Source organism: Aythya ferina (genome assembly GCF_964211825.1).
Source record: "Aythya ferina genome assembly, chromosome: 1".
Classification (NCBI taxonomy): domain Eukaryota; kingdom Metazoa; phylum Chordata; class Aves; order Anseriformes; family Anatidae; genus Aythya; species Aythya ferina.
The window spans coordinates 117,421,734-117,444,766 of NC_140296.1; the positions used below are offsets into that span (position 1 = coordinate 117,421,734).

At 37.7% G+C, this 23,033-nt stretch overlaps 1 protein-coding gene across 16 annotated transcripts in view; it reads left to right on the forward strand.

Moving 5' to 3' along the window:
• SENP7 (SUMO specific peptidase 7) overlaps positions 1 to 22,725 on the forward strand; it is a 44,979-nt gene extending 22,254 nt beyond the window's left edge. For 15 of the 16 annotated variants that reach the window (XM_084522191.1, XM_084522206.1, XM_084522194.1 and 12 more), the window contains 18 exons: positions 500 to 615; positions 2,027 to 2,196; positions 2,809 to 3,166; positions 3,705 to 3,883; positions 4,625 to 4,771; positions 5,914 to 5,947; positions 6,736 to 6,903; positions 8,406 to 8,668; positions 9,723 to 9,856; positions 10,747 to 10,863; positions 12,399 to 12,518; positions 13,803 to 13,895; positions 14,686 to 14,864; positions 15,296 to 15,348; positions 15,683 to 15,720; positions 15,956 to 16,024; positions 17,884 to 18,034; positions 20,491 to 22,725. In XM_084522191.1, the coding sequence (XP_084378317.1) occupies positions 500 to 615; positions 2,027 to 2,196; positions 2,809 to 3,166; positions 3,705 to 3,883; positions 4,625 to 4,771; positions 5,914 to 5,947; positions 6,736 to 6,903; positions 8,406 to 8,668; positions 9,723 to 9,856; positions 10,747 to 10,863; positions 12,399 to 12,518; positions 13,803 to 13,895; positions 14,686 to 14,864; positions 15,296 to 15,348; positions 15,683 to 15,720; positions 15,956 to 16,024; positions 17,884 to 18,034; positions 20,491 to 20,619 (2,518 nt within the window). In that variant the 3' untranslated portion in view covers positions 20,620 to 22,725. The remainder of the gene's footprint in view (positions 1 to 499; positions 616 to 2,026; positions 2,197 to 2,808; positions 3,167 to 3,704; positions 3,884 to 4,624; positions 4,772 to 5,913; positions 5,948 to 6,735; positions 6,904 to 8,405; positions 8,669 to 9,722; positions 9,857 to 10,746; positions 10,864 to 12,398; positions 12,519 to 13,802; positions 13,896 to 14,685; positions 14,865 to 15,295; positions 15,349 to 15,682; positions 15,721 to 15,955; positions 16,025 to 17,883; positions 18,035 to 20,490) is intronic. The other variant, XM_084522201.1, reaches the window with a different exon arrangement.
• Positions 22,726 to 23,033: the final 308 nt, after the last annotated feature.

A 23,033-nucleotide genomic window follows, 5' to 3' on the forward strand; every position in this document is an offset into this window, starting at 1 on the left:
TCCAACTCCCTTCAAAATTACTGTTTCAGGCTCTTTTGAGCAGGAACTTCGTTTTCAAGTCTTTTCTCGTTGCAGGAACTTACCCTGTGGACTCTATTAGCAGTTCTAAATCTAAGTAACAAATATACTACTTTGCCTCATTCCTACTACATTCAAAGGCAAGGATACAATTAGTTGACTGTTGTTCTCTTTTTTTTTTTTTTTTTTGTTCTGTGTTCTCATGGCAGTCATGCTTTACAGCAAAATAATATTTCAGTGTCTGGTATCAAGCATGTCAAATTTTCATTCCTTGCGTCTTCTATAAACATTCATTTCATTAGTGATGTCAGAGCATCTGCATATTTTCCTAATGGGAACTGAAATAGCTTGTGTTTCATTTGCTGAGCTCCACCTGCTTTTGAGAGGCAGAAATTTGTCTAACCAACTCTTGTTTCTGTTGAGGTTTTTTTTAAGTATTCTTCCAAAATTAAAGATAACTCTTGGTTAATGTTCTTTACAGGCCAGAATATTGCTCAAGAATGACAGATGATGATCTGTCTGAATTGACCAAAGCTTCTAAGGAACCAGAAAGAAGTAATGTCGTCACCTGTAGAAGACGAGAGCTACAAAAGAAAGGTTTGTAATGAGCAATAACCTAGCGTTCAGATATGATGGTTTGAGATTGCTGAGAATATATATTTTTTCTGAAGTCTAGTGTTACAAGCAGAGCACAGAAATAAAATAATAGTCGTTGCATCATTGCATTATTAATATATGTTGCAGTATATATGTTTTCTCAAAACCAAGCTTTTACAGGTATGGTGAAATGTATCAGGTAGTTATGTTTTTAAATAAGAATAAAGCCATGATGAATCAGATCTGTGAACAAAAAGAAACTGAGAGAAGCCTCACTACATCATTATAATCCTGATTTTTTAAAAATAAATCTCTTTATTCTCAAGAATGGAATATATTAGGAATACTGAAATGGTTTGTGAACCCCGCTGAAATTTCTACTGCATGACTATTTTTATTTTTTTTTGTTGAAAATAAGGAGCTGATTTTATAGGGGGAACATACGGTCTTCTCAATACCTGTCCTGGTTTCAGTTAGAACAGAATTAATTTTCTTCCTAGTAGCTGGTGGAATGCTGTGTTTTGGCTTAGGATGAGAAGAGTGCTGATAACACCCCGATGTTTTAATTGTTGCAGAGCAGTGCTTATACCAAGCCAAGGACATCTCAGCCTTTTGCTCTGTCCTGCCAACAGGCAGGCTGGGGGTGCAGTAAGAGCTGGGAGGGGACAGACCCAGGACAGGTGACCCGAACTAGCCAAAGGGGTATTCCATACCATCTGACGTCATGCTAAACAATATATAGGGGTGGCTAGCCGGGGGGAGGGGGCCGGACTGCTCGGGGTTAGGCTGGGCATCGGTCAGCGGGTGGTGAGCAATTGCATTGTGCATCACTTGTTTGTACATATTATTAGTAGTAGTACTATTATCATCATTGTATTATTATTATTATTATTATTATTATTATTATTATTATTATTATTATTATTATTATTTTCCTGTCTTATTAAACTGTCTTTATCTCAACTCACGGGCTTCACTTTCCATTTCTCTCCCCCGTCCCAGAGAGGGAGGGGGGAGGGTGAGCGAACGGCTGCGTGGTGTTTAGGTGCCAGCCGGGTTAAACCACGACAATACCGTTTAGTAACATTTGCGGATGCAAACAGGAAGGTGGAGAATGTTGCATCCAGGAGAAACTAAAAGAAAGACCGCGGAATATAGAGCACTAATTCATACTTGGGAGTAGTGACTTTGGTTATATGCTTATCTATTCTTGTGACGATAATGTTTCCCATATTATTTTAGGGAATATGTTCTGACAACTACACACAATTAGAAAAGAACTATCTCTCATGGAAGTTGTCTGCTGCCATGTGATTTATATAAAATGTAATAGATACCAAGAAATACAAAGATACATGCAAAGAAATACAAAGTGTAACCCATTAAATCACTTTTTCTTTTTTTAACACAGAAAACAAGAACTGTGATGAACTGGATAAGAGGAAAAGAAACACAAACAGTACTTCTCTTAGTTGGAAGGGATCAAGCTGTTTGGATTCTGAGAAAAGGAAAAGAAGATATAGTGGCCATATTTCTGATGATTGTAATGCACACATTCCAGAAAAATCACTTCTACAGCCTGTAAGTTGCATTTAATTTTAATTTATATATTTGTATACATGTTTGCCCATGCTGTGCACTTGCATGCACTTCTGTAGTAGCGGTAGCAATATCCAAAATTCAAGAATTGTACTGATAAATAGGGTATCTAGCAGAACTGTGGCATCTATTGAGTTCAGTGATGCATCAAGAAGAGCGAGTATGTACATCTGTTCGCGGTATCAGAATATGCCTGTTGTAGCAGAAAGGTTGAGAGAGAGGAATGACAGTGTTTCTTTCAGACAGGAGCATGGAGTAAAATAATTTGGGAAATAAGTTACCTAGCTAAAGTGAAGCTCTCTTCACAGACGGTATAACTGATTGGGGAACTTCTATACAAAATTTGTGAAGTATACCTGATGTTACTGAAATCTTGTGGATGGTGAATTCCTTCTTCCTCCTCCATCTGTCATACCCTTTCCGAAAGTTTTATTCTTATCAGTTATTTAGGAAAAAAAAAAAAGACTTATTGAATCAGCTATAATTATTTTATCTAGCTCATAGCAAAGTCAGTTATCACTAATCTGAACCGTCACAGAAAGGTCAAGGAATAAATATACAATACATATCTTTTGTCTGATCCATATTTTCTAGAAAGAGCAAAGATTGAGTTCAACTCCACGTCCTGGCTGCAGAACTCCTTGTGAGGATGAACAAGATCACAGATCTAACCTGGTGCAGGGTTGCATTGCCCGGACATTGGAGAGAGACTCTAAATTAGACACTCTCACCCACAACCATTTAAACCCTGTTCACAGCTGCACAGTGAAACCTGGCTCAGAGTCTCCTCCCAGAAATATGTCAGAGAAACAGCTTCCTGCCTCTAGCGAGGATGTGATTTCAACACAAATTAGTGCCATCAGGAAATCAAAGGCAGACCCGTCACAGTACCTGAGCAGGCTCCGGAACAGAATCTGCAGGGGTGATCGGCCAGTTGTTTCGGTTGACCCAAGTATGTACTGTGTCTGTGTTGCTGACTGTTACTATTGATACGCTTAGGTACTGGGAGAGCTCACGCATGGCTGACTAATTGAAATATATGGAACAAAAGATTGAGAACAGACTGTCCAGTACAATCTACTGGAGTACAGATGGTAAAAGGTAAAGAAGGCAGAGAGCAGGATTTTCAAATTCCAGTCCTTATCTTGCAGCTGGCTTTTGTGGCTATGGAAAATAAAGATTGTGCCTTTTAATGATCTTTAAATTGAGAAAAGTACTCTCTCTTTGTTGAAGCAGGTATGTTGTGGCTTACCTCTTTTAATAGTCTTTTAATAATTTTGAAAATTGAGTATGAAACGATAATAAAGATAGAACACAGTACATCTTGTTACATACAGTTTTGTGCACACAGGCCATGGCTGGCTGGGATCATGTTTTTTGGTATTACATCTGGAAGAGAGAGAGGATTTTGCTAATCTGAAATCTACAACGAAAGAAGTATTCTCAAGTCGGCATCTTATAGTATACGTATCTATTTTTCCCCTCTTTAGTTGTCCTTTCCAGTGATGATGAAGATGGATCTTCCGAACCAAATGATGGAGTTTCTGAACCTAAATGTATAGAACTGCTGCAGGGTAATAGTACTGATATTAAAGAAACAGATCAAGAGTCTGACGTCCTTTTCTCAGAAAAGCCATTGGAAGACAATGTGGAAAGCTGTACAGAGCAGGTAGTCCAGTTTTTGGCCTATGTATTGTTATACCCTCCCTTTAATTTATTTATACAGAGTTTATTTCTGCTTGCACATTAGGACAAGTGTGAAATGCTTAGTGCAGATACCATTAGCCCCAGCCAAGGCGTAGCTGTAGTAACTTATTTCATGGTAGTTTCTTTTGTTATCTGGTCCACTGTTGTATTTCATTGCCTGGAGAAGTTGAAGCATCTTTGTAGACACCAGAACAGGATAGGTTCAAGTTTCCTTTCCTGTGGGTCTAGCAGTGGAATTACAATCTAAAACGAACCATGAAAGTTGTTTCCCCTTTTTAGACATGACGAGCTTTGTGTTGCCTTGTTTGACCTGGATTTGGGCTATCTCTTTAATCCGGAAACAGGCCAAGAGAGCCATTGTTGCTTCCTCTCACAGATGCATCATTTTGATCATAAGCATTGAATTGGAACCTGTACCTTCAGTCTCAGAAGAGGAGTGTTTTCTGTTGCTCTGTTTTACAAGTTTTCACTTGGCTGTAAACTTGGCTGTAAATAAGTAAAGAGAGCAGGTTGTATCTTGATAATAGAAGGTTCGGATCAAGATATGATTCAACCCTTGAGGAGGTTATCAGTAATGACTGTGATAAAAACTTATGGCTTTTATTTTAGAATTTGGCTTTGGGAGTAAATTCTTAAAAACAGAATTTGTAAGACTGCAGAAGGGAAATGCCTCATTTAATACTCATATACTTTTTTTTTCCAGCTTTTAACAGAGTCAGATGAAGTTAATTGTCCCATCAGCTTATCTTCTCGAAGCAAACCTAGTGAACAGATGAACCCAAGATTAGATTTTGAATTTGATAATCTGTACATCGGGAAATATAAATGGTTATCAACAGGTCCTGCTAGGGTAAGTTGATGTATTATGGTGTCATCTTGATAAAATTTTAAAATGAAAATTCTGGTTATGGTATTTGGTTATAGTACAAATTTTAGAATAAAATAATCATAGTGATCAGAGTTGAGATGTTTATTATGCACTGATGTTAGCATTTAAACAGAAAAGTCTTCGTTTTGTAGCTTCAAAGACCGTTAAAACAATACTAAAAGCATTAGTGCATAGGCAACATGTGACTCAAAAGGGCATAGAAACGTAAGTGAAGGTGTACTTTAAATGCATTACCAGCTCCAGAAGTTTCCACAGGCCTTTGACTATGTTCATTGTATTTATTGCAGTTATAAAAGTATAAGCATGTGTATTTTTTTTTGTTCATAGCTAGACATATTGAAATACTGACTTGTAATAATAATTTAAGCTTTTCACAAAGCAGCAATTTTGTGCAGCAGTTCTTATGCAGTAATGAAAACATCTCATGAAAATCTCTTAAATGAATGAAATCTCTTAAATGAATATGCCAAAAACATTTCAGGGACCAGTTTAAATATTTTAGAATCAATGCTTTTAGGTGGAAAGTGAAATTTTTCCTTGGGGGAAAAAAAAAAGTCATTCTTAGTGGTTGCAGTAAAGTAAGAGCAACCTCTTCTGTGAGTGTATATGACAGCCTTCAGTCCAAGTGATCATAAAGCATTCTTTATTTAGCCAAGTCTTCTTAGCATAGTGGCAGTAGAAACTTTAGAGGCCTTCAGTGCAAAACTTAGTATAAATACCAAGGTCATTGTCCAGTGTCGACTGTTTATGTGGTATTTATTAGTTCAAATAGTGCAGCTTACACTTACAGTCTTTATCATGGAGCATCTAATAATAAGTTCCTTTTGTCTAAGCATAGATCTTTGTTGATTTTTTTTTTTTAAGGAGTCTGTAGGCAACTCTAACTTACTGCTTATTCTCAGTGTCATTCGAATTCTGTAATACATATATAAGAGTGTTGTTTTAGGTGGAATAGACAATGTTAAGTCTCAAATTAGGTCTGTTGTTTTCAGTTTATTTGGCTATAAGCAGTAAAAGATGTGGAGATAATAAAATATTCTTACTTAGTTTTAAACAATTTGTAAAAAGCAAACTCACCTATATTCTTTTTAATCTTATTTCAGTTTATGACCAAGTATATTACGATACCATTTCAAGGTAAGAAATTTTTTTTATTTAGCCTTCTCTTAACCATATCTTTAGAGTACAACACAGCATATATTTATATTGTGAATAGTTTATAATCTTACTTTCGCAAAAACACTGATTCATTTTTAAAATGCACATTTTTCAGTAAATGAAAGTGTTGGTGTCTACAGTGTAAGCATTAATAACAGCAGGTTTTTACATTTTTAAGGTAACTTTTAGTTTTAATGGCTTGCTTGTACATTCCTGCGTATATGAAGTGCTGAACTGTATTTAATGTACCAAACCATGTTTTTGAGGTGAAACATTAATCCTTTCAGATTAGGGTTTTTAGACCCTAAGGTTTATTAAAAATGTATGGATTGATTAAAGCCAAGAGGAACATAAGTATGGATTTGCTATCAGTCTGTTATCCAAAGGTGATGTATGGTTTACTATATCTCATAGCATTTCTAAGGTGGATTGACCAAAAGAAAATAAGAGTTCATGACTTGCAAATTTATGAAATGTGTGTGTATTAATTGTGGTTATTCTGAGCAAGAATAAGATTTCTCTTCCATGAAGATTATGTTTAACTTTTGGTGTTATTGTTTGCTATCTTTGTTTTACCTGGTTTGATATAAGTGATTTAAGTACTAAATTCTCAACACATTTAGTATAGTGCTAGGAATAAAATATGTGAATACAGTTTTAATGCACTCTAATAGTACTGAGGTCTTAGTATGTAATTACTATGACATGCATGACTTCAATTATCTATGGTAGCGAAATAAAGTTAATTTAAATCTTATTTTCTACAGTGGCACTTAATAAGAATACCAAGCTGACAGTGGATACCCTGGATTTGAGAAGGTTTGGCGTGTGGAGAAGTGATGGTGGCTGTTCAACAATAATTTTCCTTTGGTTGTCTGCGGATTATGTAGAAAAGATTGAAACCCAATTAGGAAAGCGGGTTATCAGCAAACCATGTGAGTAATCACTTTCCCTAAATGAAAAGGTCTAGTACATGTCATGTCAGTAACGGGGTTATTTTACATTTGCACTTCTGGAATTTTAAGGAAAACCAATAGCTTTTTTAAGACAAAAATCAGTCAGTTCTGCTTTTCCAAATATGAGCATAACGAGACATCTTAGAAGAAAACCCCAGCATAATGTGATTCGAAATCACTGCTACATAAATCAATAAAATAAAAGATCTTGTAACATTGTTCAATTTTGTGTGTCAAGGTCTTTAAAAACTAGGCTTGTGTAAGAAGTACCCCTCTCAAAAATAAATGGGATATGGTAAGTATCCTTACTCTTGAATAGTGTATATGCTAGAAGAATGGCATGGCAGATAAATGTTGATTTGGTTCTTTGACAAGACTGCCAAGGCAATTGGATTATTATTGGAGAAAATTTTGACTAGATGCCAAATGGGATGGTTAGTGTGTAGGATCTTACAGATTAGCTGTTTGTTTTTTTGAGGGTGAAGGTCTGTAAGAACTGAGTATAACTTTTGCTCAATTTATTCAGAGTGTTTGAATCATGCCATGTTTTTACATTAGCAAAGTCATTACAAAATGACATCTAGCAAAATTATGATGTCAGAGTTGCCTTTGTGAAATTTAACAGTACTTCTACCCTGTACAGTCACTACCTCTATAAAGATAAAATGTATGTAATGCTAACTTTACCTGAGGAGCAGGAGTTCTTTAACATGAGACATTAAGTGAAGTTTTAGCAGTGAGTTACCTTCACTTTTCTATATCTGAGTTTATTAAAGTTACTGGTAGTGTCTATAGACACAGCTACCAGTTAAATGAGCGGTATCTAAGTATGAAGCTGTGGGACGTTTCTTAGTATTAGGTTTATGTATCTTGATTACGTATTTATTCTGGTGGAAACCTTCAGGAATTATTAAATTTCTATGCTTGAATGTTTTAAGCCTTTTAAATACACACCAATGTAAATCTTCTGAAATGAATGTAGACACAGATCAGTGGTAGTTTTACAGATTGTGTAAATGGTTGCCACAGTTCTGCTCCGCTTTCTTAGTGTGATAACATTAGAGAAAAATATATCACACCAGATCAAACAACTTCAGGGAGGAAAGCTGCTGCAGCTCCGTGTCTCCCGCTTCAATCTGTAGCAAGGCTGAAGACGTAGTCCCAGCAGGCATGCCCACATGTACACAGCTGACAGTGCATACTACAGACAGGCACAGAGTGTTCATATAAAGACAGACACCAGTAACAGTCTCATCCTGTTTCCCTCCCTGTGTGAGCAGGGTGGAGGCCCACTAGTGACCTGACGTCCGCTTTCTGCTCCTCTGGCCTTGTGGATGGGCTGATGGCCTTATGGTGAGCCCAGCAAGGATACTGCCTGGGCTCCTCCTGCTGTTGCCTCTCTGTGCTCCTCTGTGGGTGTGCAGGCAAGCATTTATCACATAACCTAATTGTTAATAATATCCATTCTCTCGTTTTTCCAGCCAAATCTAGCGAATTTGTTTTTCTTGAGTTGTCCCGACCACTCACTGAAGAAGAAGAAGCCAGTCTGTCTGAATTAATTGCAGACATAAGCAAGAAGAACAGAGCACCAGATCTCCCTGAATTTTTATCTTTGAAGCAAGCTTTACCCTTGTTTAAGGACCTGTCTCCTGAAGAAAGCTCTTTTATGAGTTCCAGTAAAGACCTACTAAAGCTGTGTGTCACAAAAGAGAATACCTCATATGCTCATGAGCCTGCATTTCAGGTTAGTGAGTAGCTGTTGCTTGATTCATCACTACTTGTTGGCATTTGCATATTCCAGTAAGTTTTAGATCAGTCGGGTGCAGAAAATAAGTTTTATTTATCCATAGCGTAAAAAAACAACACAACAATGTTTGTTATTTCTCACAAGAGGCAAGATTTGCAATGAACTAGATTGTATGCACGAAGGAATAATGTGTAGACCTCATCTGTAAGTGGCAAATACTGAAGCTTTCAGTTCACTTATGGTTGTGTAAGCTTAGAACAAGTAGGGATTCCCTGCCCTTGTGCTGTCTCCAGGGCAGCAAGCCAGGAGTCAATAGCAATAGAGCCATTTTTCAGTTGAGGCAGAAGTGAATGGGTGCAGCAGAGGAGGAGCTGTGTATCTTACTCGTTCCAGACACCTCTAGGCTTCCCTGTGGGGGCTTCACAGCTTGAAATGTTAAAGGATTCCTAAGCCTGCTAAGGAGTTGGGACTGTGCATGCCCCCGCTGAATAGTTAGATGTCTCAGCACAACCCCACATCATTGTCACTTCAGATATTATATGTGTTTGTTCTCATCAGTAAAAAGCAGACAACACATCAATCTGGGTGGGAAACTTGGAACTTAAAAGTAAAGCTGCTCTGCTTCCAGTTCAAATCTGTATTGCTTCAAGGCGATTTGTTAACTAGATTTTTAAGGCTTCCAAGGATACACAGCTCCTAGTAAGGCAGTTTGATATTTGTCTTCCATCACCCTTTCAGGCCCTGTTTCTTCTCCAAAACTACTTCCGCCTCAGTTGGCTGAGTAATGCATATAAAAAGTTTAAGAGAGTGGTTAGAAACAGATGAAGACCTGTCACTATATTAAAGGGGCATGGCTTTTTTTTTTTTTTTTGTCTGAGCTCTGGCACGTCTGTCTAAATGCTCGTTCATGTATGCTTCTGCTCTCCAGCAAAGTTCCTCTTCAGTGATGCAGTGTAGTCCTGCAGGCTTCAGGCTTGATTTTTGTGTGTGCTGTGTTACATATCAAGTTGTTTGATGCTTTTTATTATTGCCTTTTTTTTTTTTCTGGTAGAAATCAAAACCAAAAGTGTCCAGGCCCAGTTACGCCCTTGCAAATAAGCAGAGTAGTGGCTGCTATTCTATCTCTCTGTCCTCCGCACTGAATGAAGAATGGGAAGAAGTAAGAGAAACTGGAGCAGTTACGAAGTATGTATCTCTCATTTTAATGAGAAGATGAAGATGGAGCAAATTGATTTTAAAAGTTGATGGAATGAAAGCCCTGGCATGTTTGAGTTGATTTGAGAGTGTTGCGTGAAAGTTGTTACAGAAATGGAAAATACCATTAAATGTAAATGTAACTATTCCTGTTTCAATCTTAATAGTTAACAAACAAGATGGATATTACAGGGTGAAAGGAAAAAGAATCTCATAGAAGTTAGGGAATACCTGAACTGTGACTGCTAGGTCATATCATGGATGCATCAGTGGGAGGGTAGGGACTTTCTGACCTCCGTGAGTGTCCTCTAAGTCCATATCACAGCAAAACTGCTAATTTAAGCTGAGTCCTTTTTTTTTCCCTCTAAAAATGTTTTCTTTCGCTGTTCTGTCATATTTGATTTATGTATAACTAGTTGGTCATACAGTTCACTACTTATTACAGGCCCTTAGTTAACAAAAGACATGCGAAAATGCGCACATGAATGTGTAATGCAGCAAGCTAGTAACAGAGTCTTAATGAACAGAAAATTACTGTTCATTCATACCTTTTGAGTATGTACCTCCCCTAGTATTTCTTCTCATTTTGTATAACCATTTGTAAATTACTTCTATCAATAGAAAAAAAAATAGGTGAAGGTGAAAAACAGTTTCCTTTTCAAAAGCTTTCTCAAAATTCCTGTGTTCTAGTGTGCAGTGTAAACACACTTACACTTCTGTAAACACTCTTAGTATTGGGTGAAGGGCTTTTGAGGTAGTTAATGGCTTTAAGAACTACCATTTGTTTTCTAGAAATTATTTTCCATGCAGAACAGCCATACTAGGAAGTGTCAAGTAAAACATGGTTTTTTTGCTGTTATAATGTGATTTTTATTTTCTAGTCTGATTGTTTATCCACCCCCACCTGCAAAAGGAGGACTAGGAGTCACAAGAGAAGATCTAGAGTGCTTAGAATATGGGGAGTTTCTTAATGATGTCATCATTGACTTCTATCTTAAGTAAGTAATCAGGGACCTAATTGTTTCCTTCTTCCTCAGACTTGATCTGGACTTAACTGTAACTGTAAATATCTGTCACTAAATATGCTATAACAGTTTAAAAAGAAACAGTATGATGACATGGTAAGTTTGGCTTTTTTAAAAGTTCTTGTGTACTCTTAGCAGTTTTATCTGTTTCGATTTCATTCTCATTGGCCCTCAAAAGGGCTGTGATACCAAAAAGCTGGAGAAGAAAAAAGGCTGCATGGGGACCTCACAGAACAGAAAGTGCTGAGCAGTTTTCATCAGGCAATTGAGCAAAGCAGAGGGTCTGTACTAGGTAGTTTATTTACTACGTTTGCATGAAATTAAGTATTCTCAGCTCTTCTTTGCAAGAGTTCAGGGATTTTTTTTGATACATGGCTCCTGCAGAAAGGAACATAGCTAACACTTTTTGAGGAAGTTGTGGTTGCCTTAGCAGCTTCATGCCATCCTACTTAAGTGACTTGTGAAAGTAACTTCTTGAGAACTGGCATTGTAGGCCACCATTCCCTAAAGCTGAGATTTATTTTCCTGGTGCTGACTTAAACCTAAGCAGAATTCTGGCTTTTTTGAGGACTGTCTGCAAGAATTTCATTTAGCTTGGCATCCAGCATGTCAGTAGTAACTGTAACCAATAACAAGCCAGATAAAACTTCCCCATTCCTTTAGGCTAGAAGGAAACATGTACCAGAGTGTTTTGATGTAGTTTTACAGCGAAGCCCTCCTATATTCTGTTCTAAACTAAAATAAACCACATAGCGTGACCCTTGTAATAGCTAAAGCTCCTTCTTACCAGAAAAAGATTTGAATAAGGAATTTAATGCAATTATTGCAGAAAGCCCTCTGCTTTTTAAATTTCTTAGACTTCTTCCCATGTTTTCAGTTTTCATCGTGCTGCAAACTGTATGATCAATGACAGTGTTACATAAGTCATCAGGTGAAGCTGGAGGCACCTTGTGTAGTGTGGCTAAAATTTTAAGATCATTGAAATCATTAAAATTTTGGCCTTCTAGGATTACAGAGTAAACACTCAAGATAATGTTGGTAGTAAAATGGTCAACAGTAAAATCATAAAAAGCGAGTTCCTGAATGTATGTCTCAACTTTCATGTGCATAGCCTGTAGAAGTAAAATGGACAATTTGTACTACTAACCTGTTCAATGCTTTTTGAAAATGCAGAAGTATAGCACTGCATAGGCTTATATTTGGCCAGATTTTTAATCCTGGCTTAGTTGAAAAGCCCAGAAACATAACTTTGAAGATAAACGTAGCAGCATTGATACCAGAGCACAAACTTGAGATAAATGTACCTGTATTCTTAGTAGCTGGTGTCCATCCATGTGCCTGTTCAAAGTAGAGCAGACAGAAAAGTTTGGCATGATTAGCAGCTGTGAAGACAACTGATAAGTATAATCTGAGTTTGCTAAATCATTAAAATAATCGTTCTTGTTTTTATCAGTAATAATACTTTCTAAAAAGGCAATATAACAATTTCCTTCTTTTTTCTTTGGTAGATACCTGCTGTTGGAGAAGGCTCCAAAACATCTAGCTGAACGTACACACATATTTAGCAGCTTCTTCTATAAGTGCCTGACCAGGACAGAAAAGAACTCTGAGGGAGATCCCAAAGTTTCGTAAGTTAATTTCAGATGGCATGCTGACCAGAAGTAAGCTATTTGTTGCTGCTATTCAGACGTTCCACAGATTGTCTCCAAATTAGCACATAAAACAGTAATCAGTGTTCTCCAAAGGGCTAGTGGTTAAATGTTGTTGCTCACTATTTAAGCATTCTTGTGTTCTTCATTAAAATCTGTACACAATTCATACAGAGTAGGAATAAAAGTGTTAATTACCTTTCTCCAACTTTGAGAGTCTTCGCTTTAGGCAATTACTTAGATTTTGATCATTTTATTATAAACTCAGAGTTTTGCAAGGTAGCACATAATTTTAAGAAGTTGTACATCTAGAAATAATTTTAGATTTACCACATGATTCATGCTACATATTACTAATAAATTACTGTCCAATATTTTACTAAGAAATTTTTCTTGCACATCAACTGTATACACATGGGATTTTTTTACACTAACATCCTGGAGTTGGACAGTTTCACAAAAAGTTGTCAATAAGAGCTTAAGAACCCTGTATTGCTTTGCGCTTCCAGCTAAGTCTATACAAGCATTGGGACTGTCCGTAGCATGCTTGCAGTTTCTTCTCAACACTGGTGTTTGAGAGTGAAGCTTCTTGCAGTGATCATCTGCCAAGTATTTTCATATTGTTTTCATCACTCCGCTTGTCAAAGTTTTGTTGTTGTTTTTTTATCCCTGAACTGATTTTTTTTCTATTAATGAAGTCCCCATTTTTTTCATTTTTTGGTGAACTAGGCCACTTGCAGAAAGAGGGGTGCCATCTTATTTCTGTGTCACAGTCATTGCTCATGAAACCTATGTTAAAGGAAAAATGCGACTTCTCAAGTATTTTCAAAGAAGTCTCAAAAATACAAGTTGTGTTTCTAAGAATGTCTCCCATCAGTTTAAGTGCTTGTCTTCTGACCCTGAATGTTCTGGGGTGAAGACAAAATGATCCATGTTAAGAAAGCTGTTGTGCCTTGGTCTGATTCCTTTTACAAGGCTGGACTGTCCGTACCCTTCTCATGGAACTAGACGGACACTTAATTCACTGTATTTCAAGGCCTGTAGCCGTTCTCAATCAGGAGATACATGTGGAAATTCAGGTTTTCTGTTTGGGTTTAGTCACGGGCTTCATGTTCTGCTGGTATATTTTTTCACTCAGAGAAATGTCAAGAACAAATAGAACAAGCATATAGGCATTGGGAATATGTAGGAGTGCTAATCCATGTACCTTAGTCTAGCTAAAAAGAACAAAACTGAACAGTAATTGTCATTTGGTTTCCGCAGAGCGGCACAAAGAAGACACAAAAGAGTAAGAACATGGACTCGTCACATAAACATCTTCAATAAAGATTATATCTTTGTGCCTGTGAATGAGGAGTAAGTCTCTGTGTTTTAAATACCTTTTCTGATATTTAAAGATTAAATATTTGAATGTTACAATGATTTAAAATCTATGGCTGTAGACTTGGATAATTGGAAATGAGCACATTAGATTTTGAAGAAGTAACCACAAAGTGTGGGATGAGTAATTTTAAAGTCTTTCCAAAAGTTACTTATTAATTATCATTTTCAGTAAACTATTTATCTTTTTTCTTGGTTTTACTGCAAAATGCTTTTATATATTTCAAAATAAATTGCATATAATTATGATGATTCCCATGCAAGTTATATTTCTATAAAGAAATTCCAGCAGCTCATGGTGTTATTGGTAAAAGGAGCAGGAGGAATACTGTGCCTAGGCCTGGGTGAAGAACTGTCCTGCATGTGGAAGTTCCAGCAAAGATGAATAGTAATTGCGAGTTGCATATGTTAAGTATCTGCAGAAAGAGATAAAGCTAGAGGCATGCCATACCCTCAGCTGTATTCAAAGCTGAGATTACCATCATAGGTTATTTTATTACCTTACTTTATTTACAGTTGGATGGGTGATAAGGGAATTATAATTTGCTGTGGAAGGAATTAATATTTATTTTGGCAGTTATGCCATAATGAAAAGTGAGTGAGAGGATTTGTGTGTGATGCCATGAAGTAACATTGCAACACCAGTTACGTGTTGTCCAACAGTTGTCTATGAGTTCTCAATGTTATAAAAATTTCTCATATCCTTTTCAGAACCAAATGTTATAGAATTTTGACGTTTTTCCCCCCTCTCCCCATTGCTGGGCAGGTCTCATTGGTACATTGCAGTTATCTGTTTTCCTTGGTTAGAAGAAGCTGTATATGAGGAGTGTCCCTATCAGAATTCACTTCAGTCAGAGAAGGGGAGTGAGAACACTGTAACTGCTTCAGTGTTGGCTTTTCCTGAAGAAGAAGAAATGGACGCAAACAGAAATTTATTCTCAAAAGGTAAATGACCTAGAAGAAAATTACGTTAAGTTGTATATAGTTCTAATGGTTTCTTAATCCTTGAGGGAGAGAGATAATGTCTGTAAAAGTATCTCTTATGTTAAGACAGATGTAATACGTTTTTGTATTACCATGCATAGCAAGGACTGCACTGCATTCTTTTTGCCAGTAAGTGTGGAAAATAATGGAAGGGACATGTAAAGTAGTGGCTCAGATCCCATCATGAGTAGAAAGTTCTTTGATTTCATTAAGAATTTTATCAGGAAGGAATGCCCACAGTAACTTCGCTTTTGAAACATTCAGAAGGGAAACAAAATTAGTTTATATTTTACTGTGTTTTTTGAATGCTAATAATAATGAATTTGAAAATGAAAATATTTCAGTTAGGAAATCTTTTCTTAAGACTTAATACATTTGTTCTTTTGTACTAGGTGGCAATGAAATTGCTGCTTCTGCCTCAGTCCTGGATGCAGGTATTTCTAAAGTAAGTGCCTTTCTGTGCTGACAGAGGAAACATATTACTCAATTTCTGAAGGCTTTGAGACTTGACCAGTGATTTTGCATTATCCTTTTTGCAGCTGCTGTTATTATTTGCATGGCTTGCAGCATGTCCAAGGCACTTTGAATTAGCCTGGCATCGTCCTTTACCTATCTATGTTGCCTATGCTATGGTTTCACATTTAAAAAAATCATTTCTTAGCAGTTTCTCTCTTTCTGCAATGGGAGTCTTTCTGGCTTTACCTTTGAATCTGTAAAAACATTTGGGTTTATACTTGTTGTAATTTTTGTAAGGTTAATTTTATTTTCTCTTCTCCCAGATCTCCCTGAGTAGTTCCAAAAGGCAAATTTGTAAAAGGTATGTTTCTGTTTTCATAGTACTTTTGTATCATTAAAGGGCTTATTAAGAAATTCTGCAGTGATTGATTCAGCTATTTGTCATACAGCTACAAATGTAGGGACTTGTCTGGTTTTGCTTTTTTTTTTTTTTGTCGGTTTGTTCAGCTATTAATGCTCTCGTTAAGCCGTATTCAAAATAAAATCTTTGTGTTGGTAGTGAAACACTAAACTGATTTTTTTGTCATTGTCTACAGGCCTTGTATACTGATCTTAGATTCTTTGAAAGCTGGTTCCGTGCAGAAAACAGTTCAGGTTTTGAGAGAGTAAGTAACTACAGTTTCTATTTATGTGAAAGAGATGCTGATGGTCATATTTCTATGTTCAAATTGCTTTCCTCTATAAAGATGTATATTTCTGTTGCTAAAAGAAAACCCATAAACAGCCACAACAATATTATAACAGCATTACAGAGATTTATGCCAGAAAGCTGTCTTTGTTCTGCAATAGATATAATGCAAAAATTGTAATGTGAACGGTCTTTTTGAAATTGTGAATAAATAATAATTAAAAGTAATTTTTCCCTTCCAGTTCAGCATTGGAAAGTGTTTTTAAGGTGCCATACCAATGCTAAATACAGTGGGATAATCACCTTTATTGACCAGCTAGCCATGCTGTATTGAATGCATCCCAAAATGTCGTTTACCCTGGCTGTAGTTACCTGTAGTTTACTTTGGCTGCTGGGGCACCCTCTTGGCTCATATGGAGCCCACTGTCAGCCAGCACCCCCAGGTCCCTCTCTGCACAACTGCTTTCCTGCCACTCGTTTCCCAGTCTCTACCTCTGTCTGGCATTACTGTGTCCCAGGTGCAGCATCTGGCATTTACCTTTCAAGAACTTTATGCTGTTGATGATTCCCAATGGTCTAGTCTATCCAGATCCCTCTTGCAAGGCCTCTCTTCCCTCCAGAAAGTCAACATCAACTCCAAGTTTAGTATCATTGGCAAACTTGCCACTCCTGCATCCAGGTCACTGATAAAAACGTGAAAAACAGCCCTAGAATTGAGCCCTGGGGAACACCACTGGTGATCAGCTGCCAGCCAGATGCAGCCCCATTCACTACGAGTCTTTGGGGCCTAACGTGGAGCCAGTTCATCATCCAGTGTAGCGTGTACTTGCTCATCTCACAGTTGGACAATTTGTGCAGAAGGATACCCTGAGGTGACGGTATCAAAAGCCTTAGTAAAATCCAGAAAAATACATCCACTGCTTTCCCTTGGTGATCTTATCATAGAAGGATATCAAATCAGTGAGACAGAACTTTTCTTTTGTGAACCTGTGTTTGCTGGGCCTGATGATTGTGTTATCGTTTAACTGCCTTTCAGTGGTAACCAGGATAATCTCTGTAATTTTTCCAGGTATTAAAGTTAATCTAAGAGGTCTGTAATTTCCAGGGCCTTCTCTTGCGTTCTTCTTGTAAACTGGGATAACATTGGCTAGTTTACAGTCTGAGGGGACCTCCCCAGACTCTCAGGACCTTTGGTAGATAATTGAGAGAGGTCCTGCTATAACATCTGCCAACACCCTCGGTATTCAGGGATGAATCCTATTAGGCCCAGTGGACTTAGGAACATTGAGCTGATACAAGTGGTTCCTTATGATTTATTTCACTGACAATAAACGCGGAAGTTGATGCACTCAGTCGATGGTATTATGTAAGGGTTATAATGGTGCAATTATAACTGAAGTTACTCGAAAGGTGAATTCTAAATTTTTAATGGTCTAATTTTTTTAGGGTAGAAAAATACTGCTGGCTTCTTCAGTTGAACCCAAGAAAAATCTGGGTGATAGCCAAGAAAGATTACTTGAGTTCTTCCTTAAGCTCAGTTTTTAAAACGTCATAGTATCCTAAAAGCTTGAATAAACTCAGTGCAAATGACTTTTTTATGATTTTAAATAATTCACACATCCTTTCCTTTGTGTGTTGCATTATTATGTGGTAAAGCTGCATCTGAGTGTGATAGAATATTAAGTATTGGAAATTTTGTTGCACCAATTTATTTGTCAGATTCTGTGAAAGAAAATGATTAAAGCTATTTTAGCATTTTGTTCAGCTCCAGGGCAATACGGAGAAGTATCCGAAAACGCATTGAACTTAGTCTTTTTTTTTTTTTTTTTTCAATAGGTACCTTGAAGTGGAATGGGAAGCTAAAAGAAAAACACGTCGGGAATTCAGTAAATCAACAATGGTTGACTTCTGTCCCCGGGTGCCTAAACAAGATAACAGCAGTGATTGTGGGGTGTATTTGCTGCAATATGTGGAAAGCTTCTTCCAGGTACTAATGGAAGCTACCTTCCCTTTTTCCCAAAATTACCTCAATCCTCTATTTCTTAGGCTAATGCTCAGATAGAAGACATGATGCTCAGACTCTAAAATTGTCAAAGGCATATGAGGAATAGATAAAACCCATTCTTCATGTAGTAGCAGGGTGTCTTTGTATCTGGAGCACAGACAATTTCTCCTGTGTTTCTTAGGCAGGCTTTTCTGACCCTGTGGTTTAATACTGCATTTACATTGAAACATGTAAGATCTCTAACTATATGGATGTATTTGGATCCTATGTAGTTTACACATTTCTGGCCTACAGATGGTGCAAAGACATATTTCCTGTGCAGGTCCTCTTGTAGCCTCTTGAACTTTGTTGAGCTTTTCCATTTGCCTTTGAGTGTCTCTGTGCAGGCAACTGCATCTGCAAAGAGGTTGAATCCTTAAGAGAGAACGCACAGAGCTAAGGGAGCCTCTCTTTCCTGTTCAGCACATACCTTTAAACATCTGCAGCCACTGGGCTTCAGACATTGTCTCTAGAATCTCCCCAACTCTTCTTCCATCTGGGCAGCCTGTGTCAGTGCCTCATCACTCAATCATGTGAAAAATTTCTTCCTAATGTGTATTTAATCTAAATCCTACCCTCCTTTAGTTTTAAACAAGTTATCCCCTGTCCTACCATTACGCTCCCTGATAAACAGTCCCTCCTCAGCTTTCCTGTAGGCCACCTTTAAGTACTTGAAGGCCACTGTAACATCTACCTGGAGCCTTTTCTTCTCCAGGCTAGTTAACTCCAGCTCCCCTAGCTTGTCTTCGTAGGAGTGGTGCTTCAGCCCTCTGATCATCTCCATGGCCCTCCTCTGGACCTGCTCTAACAGGTCTATCTCTTTCTTATGCTGGGGGCCCCTTAGCCAAACACATCACTCGAGGCGGGATCTCACAAGAGCAGAGCAGAGGCGGACAATCAGTTCCCTCACCCTGCTGGCCACACTGGTTTTGATGCAGCCCAAGATATGGTTGGCTTTTTCTGGGCGGCATGCACATCTTGCTGACTCATGTTGAGCTTTTCATCCACCAGTCCAAGTCCTTCTCTGTGGTTCTCATCTCTGTCCACTCATTACCCTGCCTATATTCGTGCTTGGGGTTGCACCAGCCCAGGTGCAGGACCTTGTGTTTGACCTTGCTGACTGTCATGAGGTTCTCCCAGGCCTGTCCAGGTCCCTCTGGATGGCATCTCTTGCTTCCAGCGTGTTGACTGCACCACACAGCTCGGTGTCATCCGTAGCTTGCTGAGAGTGCGCTCAGTCCCACTGCCCATGTCACTGACAAAGGTGTTAGACAGCGCCTGTCCCAGACTGACCCCTGAGGAACACTGCTCGTCACTGGTCTCCACCTGGACATGGAGCCATTGCCTGTGAGTCTTGGAGTGCGACCAGCCCACCAATTCCTTACCCACTGAGATATCCATCTGTCAGATCCATGGTTCTTCATTTTAGAGAGGTCCTGGGCAACCTGCTCTAGTTGGCCCTTGTTGAAGAGGGAGTCTGAACCAGGTGACCTCCAGAAGTTTCTTACAGCCTCATCCATTCAGTTATTCTTTGATAGAGGGGTTGAGCTATTGTGTAGGTAGAAGACATTTTTTTATTTTTACCGAAGCTACTGAGCTTCCTGTTCTCTAACAGTGTGGCTGTGTTCTCATTGCAGAAGCAAGGCCAGGTGGTTGTAGTTCGTTCTGAACATGGCTTATAGACCGCACATCATGATGTGGTTTCTCACTTTTTTTTTTTTTTCAATTTATTGTATACTTTATTCACAGGAAGGAGAAGGTGAAATATAAGCATGGTAAAAGAATGACAAGGGGAGAGAGGAGCTAAAAAAAAAAAAAAAGACAACTTTGGCAATTGAGCTGTGGTATTGCAGTCTTATTGCCAGAGCTAACAACCTCTTCCATCCATTTAAACTTGCTATCCTCTTTTGTTCCGAATTTTCCCCTCTCATGGCCTGCTAGACCCGCTAGCAGTTTTCTTGCTTCTTTGTTCCATTCTATCAGACAGACCAGCTCATGACAATAAAAAACATGTGTGAGGCCTCAGAACCTCCTCTTGCTTGGCTGCTGTATGCTTGACCCTTCCTAATAGTGTGATCATACACATCTTGTGACTGAAGTGTGCATGTCCAGTTGTATTACAGTACTTGGAATCAGTCTTGAATATGAGCTTAAACTGAAGTATCTTTAAGAGAAATGATGTGTTTTGTGTTTACCATGAGTAGCTTGTTGTTTGTATGTATATGATTACCGTGGGGGAACGAGAATTTAGCTTTGAGCTGTGTTACTATGTCTTGTGGTAACTTGTTTGTGCATGCATGGTCTCAGCAGTAACGGAAGGCTTTGAAAATGTTTTTGAAGGTCACTCTAGGAAATTCAAGCTGTAAATATTTCTCTCTTTTTTTTTTTGTTGTTACTAGAATCCCATAGTTAACTTTGAACAGCCAGTGCACCTGGAGAAGTGGTTTCCTCGTCAGCTGATCAGAAGCAAAAGAGAAGAAATCCGAGACCTGATCTTGCAACTGCACTTTCAACAGCACAGTGGCTAATAATCAAATCAGTCAGATTTGATTCACCTGGCAAAGATGTTGCTGTATGAAGTAACTAGAACTCTGCATAGCAGAATTTGGGCTCTTTCTCCCTTGCAAGGAAGAAAAAAATTACCACAAGAAGTATTTTGTTTGTTTGTTGTATATTTATTTAAAGAATTATTATAATTTGGATGCAGTTGTGGGCTGAAAAGAGAATGTTGTAGATACGTGTAAATATGTAAGTTAAAGCTAATACATGTAAGTTGTTAACTGATTTTTTTACTTGGAGTATGAAAATGTGTACAGGTATGTGCCACAAAGATGTAAAAATATTTTGATCTTTTGGAGCCTGTTCTTTGTAATTCTACTTAAACATAGCTCAGAGCTGGATGAGCACGTAGGAGTCAGGCCTGAAGACAGGATTTTGACCCTATTAGACTGTGTCTCTACTTTGCAGTTCGTACAGATAGAATGAATACTATGTATTGTTTTAATTTAAGTATCTGATATTGACTCTTTTTAGAGCTGTATTTTTTTTAGTTTGGTTTCTGATTACATACAGAAATAGTCTGCATGTTTCAGAATATTCTGCTGAGATTTGAGACTGCTGGGTTTTGATTTTTTTCCTCCCTGAGCATTTTCATCATAAAAATTGATTTCAGTGAAGCGAAGACATTTGCTTGAGAGTGAGATCTGAAATCTTTTAAAGCCAGAAGTAGACTGTTCTGAATGTCTTCTGTGATTTTTTTTATGTCAAATTATAGAAATCTTGCTCTAAAAGTACATGCTGGTACAATACATGTAGGCAATAGTTTTTACTCTTCTTTGCCTTATTTTTGGGAATTATTCGTGTGAATATCAAGGCATCATTTGCATTAAAAAGGCAAGTAGATTGTGGCTCAATAAGTTTGAGATACTTCACTGAAAGCCTGTTTTTATTTAGAAAGGACATTATTACATGTAATATCTTGAAGACATTACATTTATGTATTAGACAAACAGGATTTATACTTTGCTCAGGAGAATTGAGTAAAGATGCCCAAATGTTCAAGTGTTTGAACTCAGGACTTGATTTGATAAACTAGCACAAGTTTATCGTGGTCTACATATAGACTTACGTAGTTTTTCTCAGACAGTGATCATGGAAAACTTTAATAACATTTTGATATGTGCACACTTTTTTTCTGTAGTTACTACACGATAGAAGGTGGCTGTTTTAAGAGGATGCTTTCTCCTATTCCTCACTGTAAGTAACTTTGTATCATAGTAAGCTTCAGAAGAACCATGTTGCAGAGAACCACCAAAACCACCTTGTGTCATAAGCGTATCTTCAAAACCAGAGATGTTAAAGCTGGAGGTAGGCTAGAGAGTAAAAATAAAAATTTAGGGCAACCCAAAGGTGTGGACAATTTTATGGTATCACAGAATTCTCAGGGCCCTTTCCCTCACGGCAACTCCGATACCTAATGTTTGGAAAATCCAGTCATTATTTCAGGTTCTGTACTGTCATCCAAAAAAAAAAAAAAAAAAAAAAAAGGACAAAAACCAGCATTGTTTCTCAAACCAGGAAGCATTCCTTCTGGAGAATAGAAACAATTTTAAAACCTAATTTGCTGAGTGCAGTTACTTTATGTATAACTGTGGGCAGCCTAGTTCAATTACCTTGTGTTTTTGACTTAGTTTTTGCTTTAATTCTGTATCCTTATCACTACCCCCCACCAATATCTGTCCCTCTCATCCCAGAGTTTTTGTGACTTAGATCCAATAAATCTCATCACCACCATTACTTACACGGATAATCTTTGTATTTATTATAAAGAGATAAATGATAAAATGCAGAAATGTGTACCCTTTCTCTACACCTTTTCAATTGATGAATATATTCAATGTTCCCTTACTACAAATACTTTGGACTTTTCTTACGGTATAATTAGTTTATATCATGAAGCAATATTTGTTCTCTTTTAGATTGACTGGTTTATAGATATTTAAAAACAAAAGTTATGTATACACTTTTCTAAATTGATTTTGTAACAGTAAAGGATTACCTTTGTAGATTGATGTTAGATACGTGCTATGCGAATGCCAATACATTTGATATTAAAATCTCCAGAAGTTGCTGAACACGACTGTCAACCATTCTTTTCCCTTCTGCCACAAATAACTGGTGAGCTAAGCGTAAGATAGTTCATCTTACTGCATTTAAGGTATGTACTTAGTATGTCTCTCTTAATTCAAATATGTTTCTAAAAAGGCACACAGCTAGTTCACAGTGTTTGTGGCAAGCAAGTCTGCTTTTTGGCTTGTCAGACATAGTTTTCTGTAGTCTTTTCAGTTTTCTGCTTAACAGTGTGGACAGCCTGAGTGATAGTTGGGGAAATGCCTGGATCCAACAGCCTCAGCCCACATTGTTCCAGCCATAAGCATTTAAC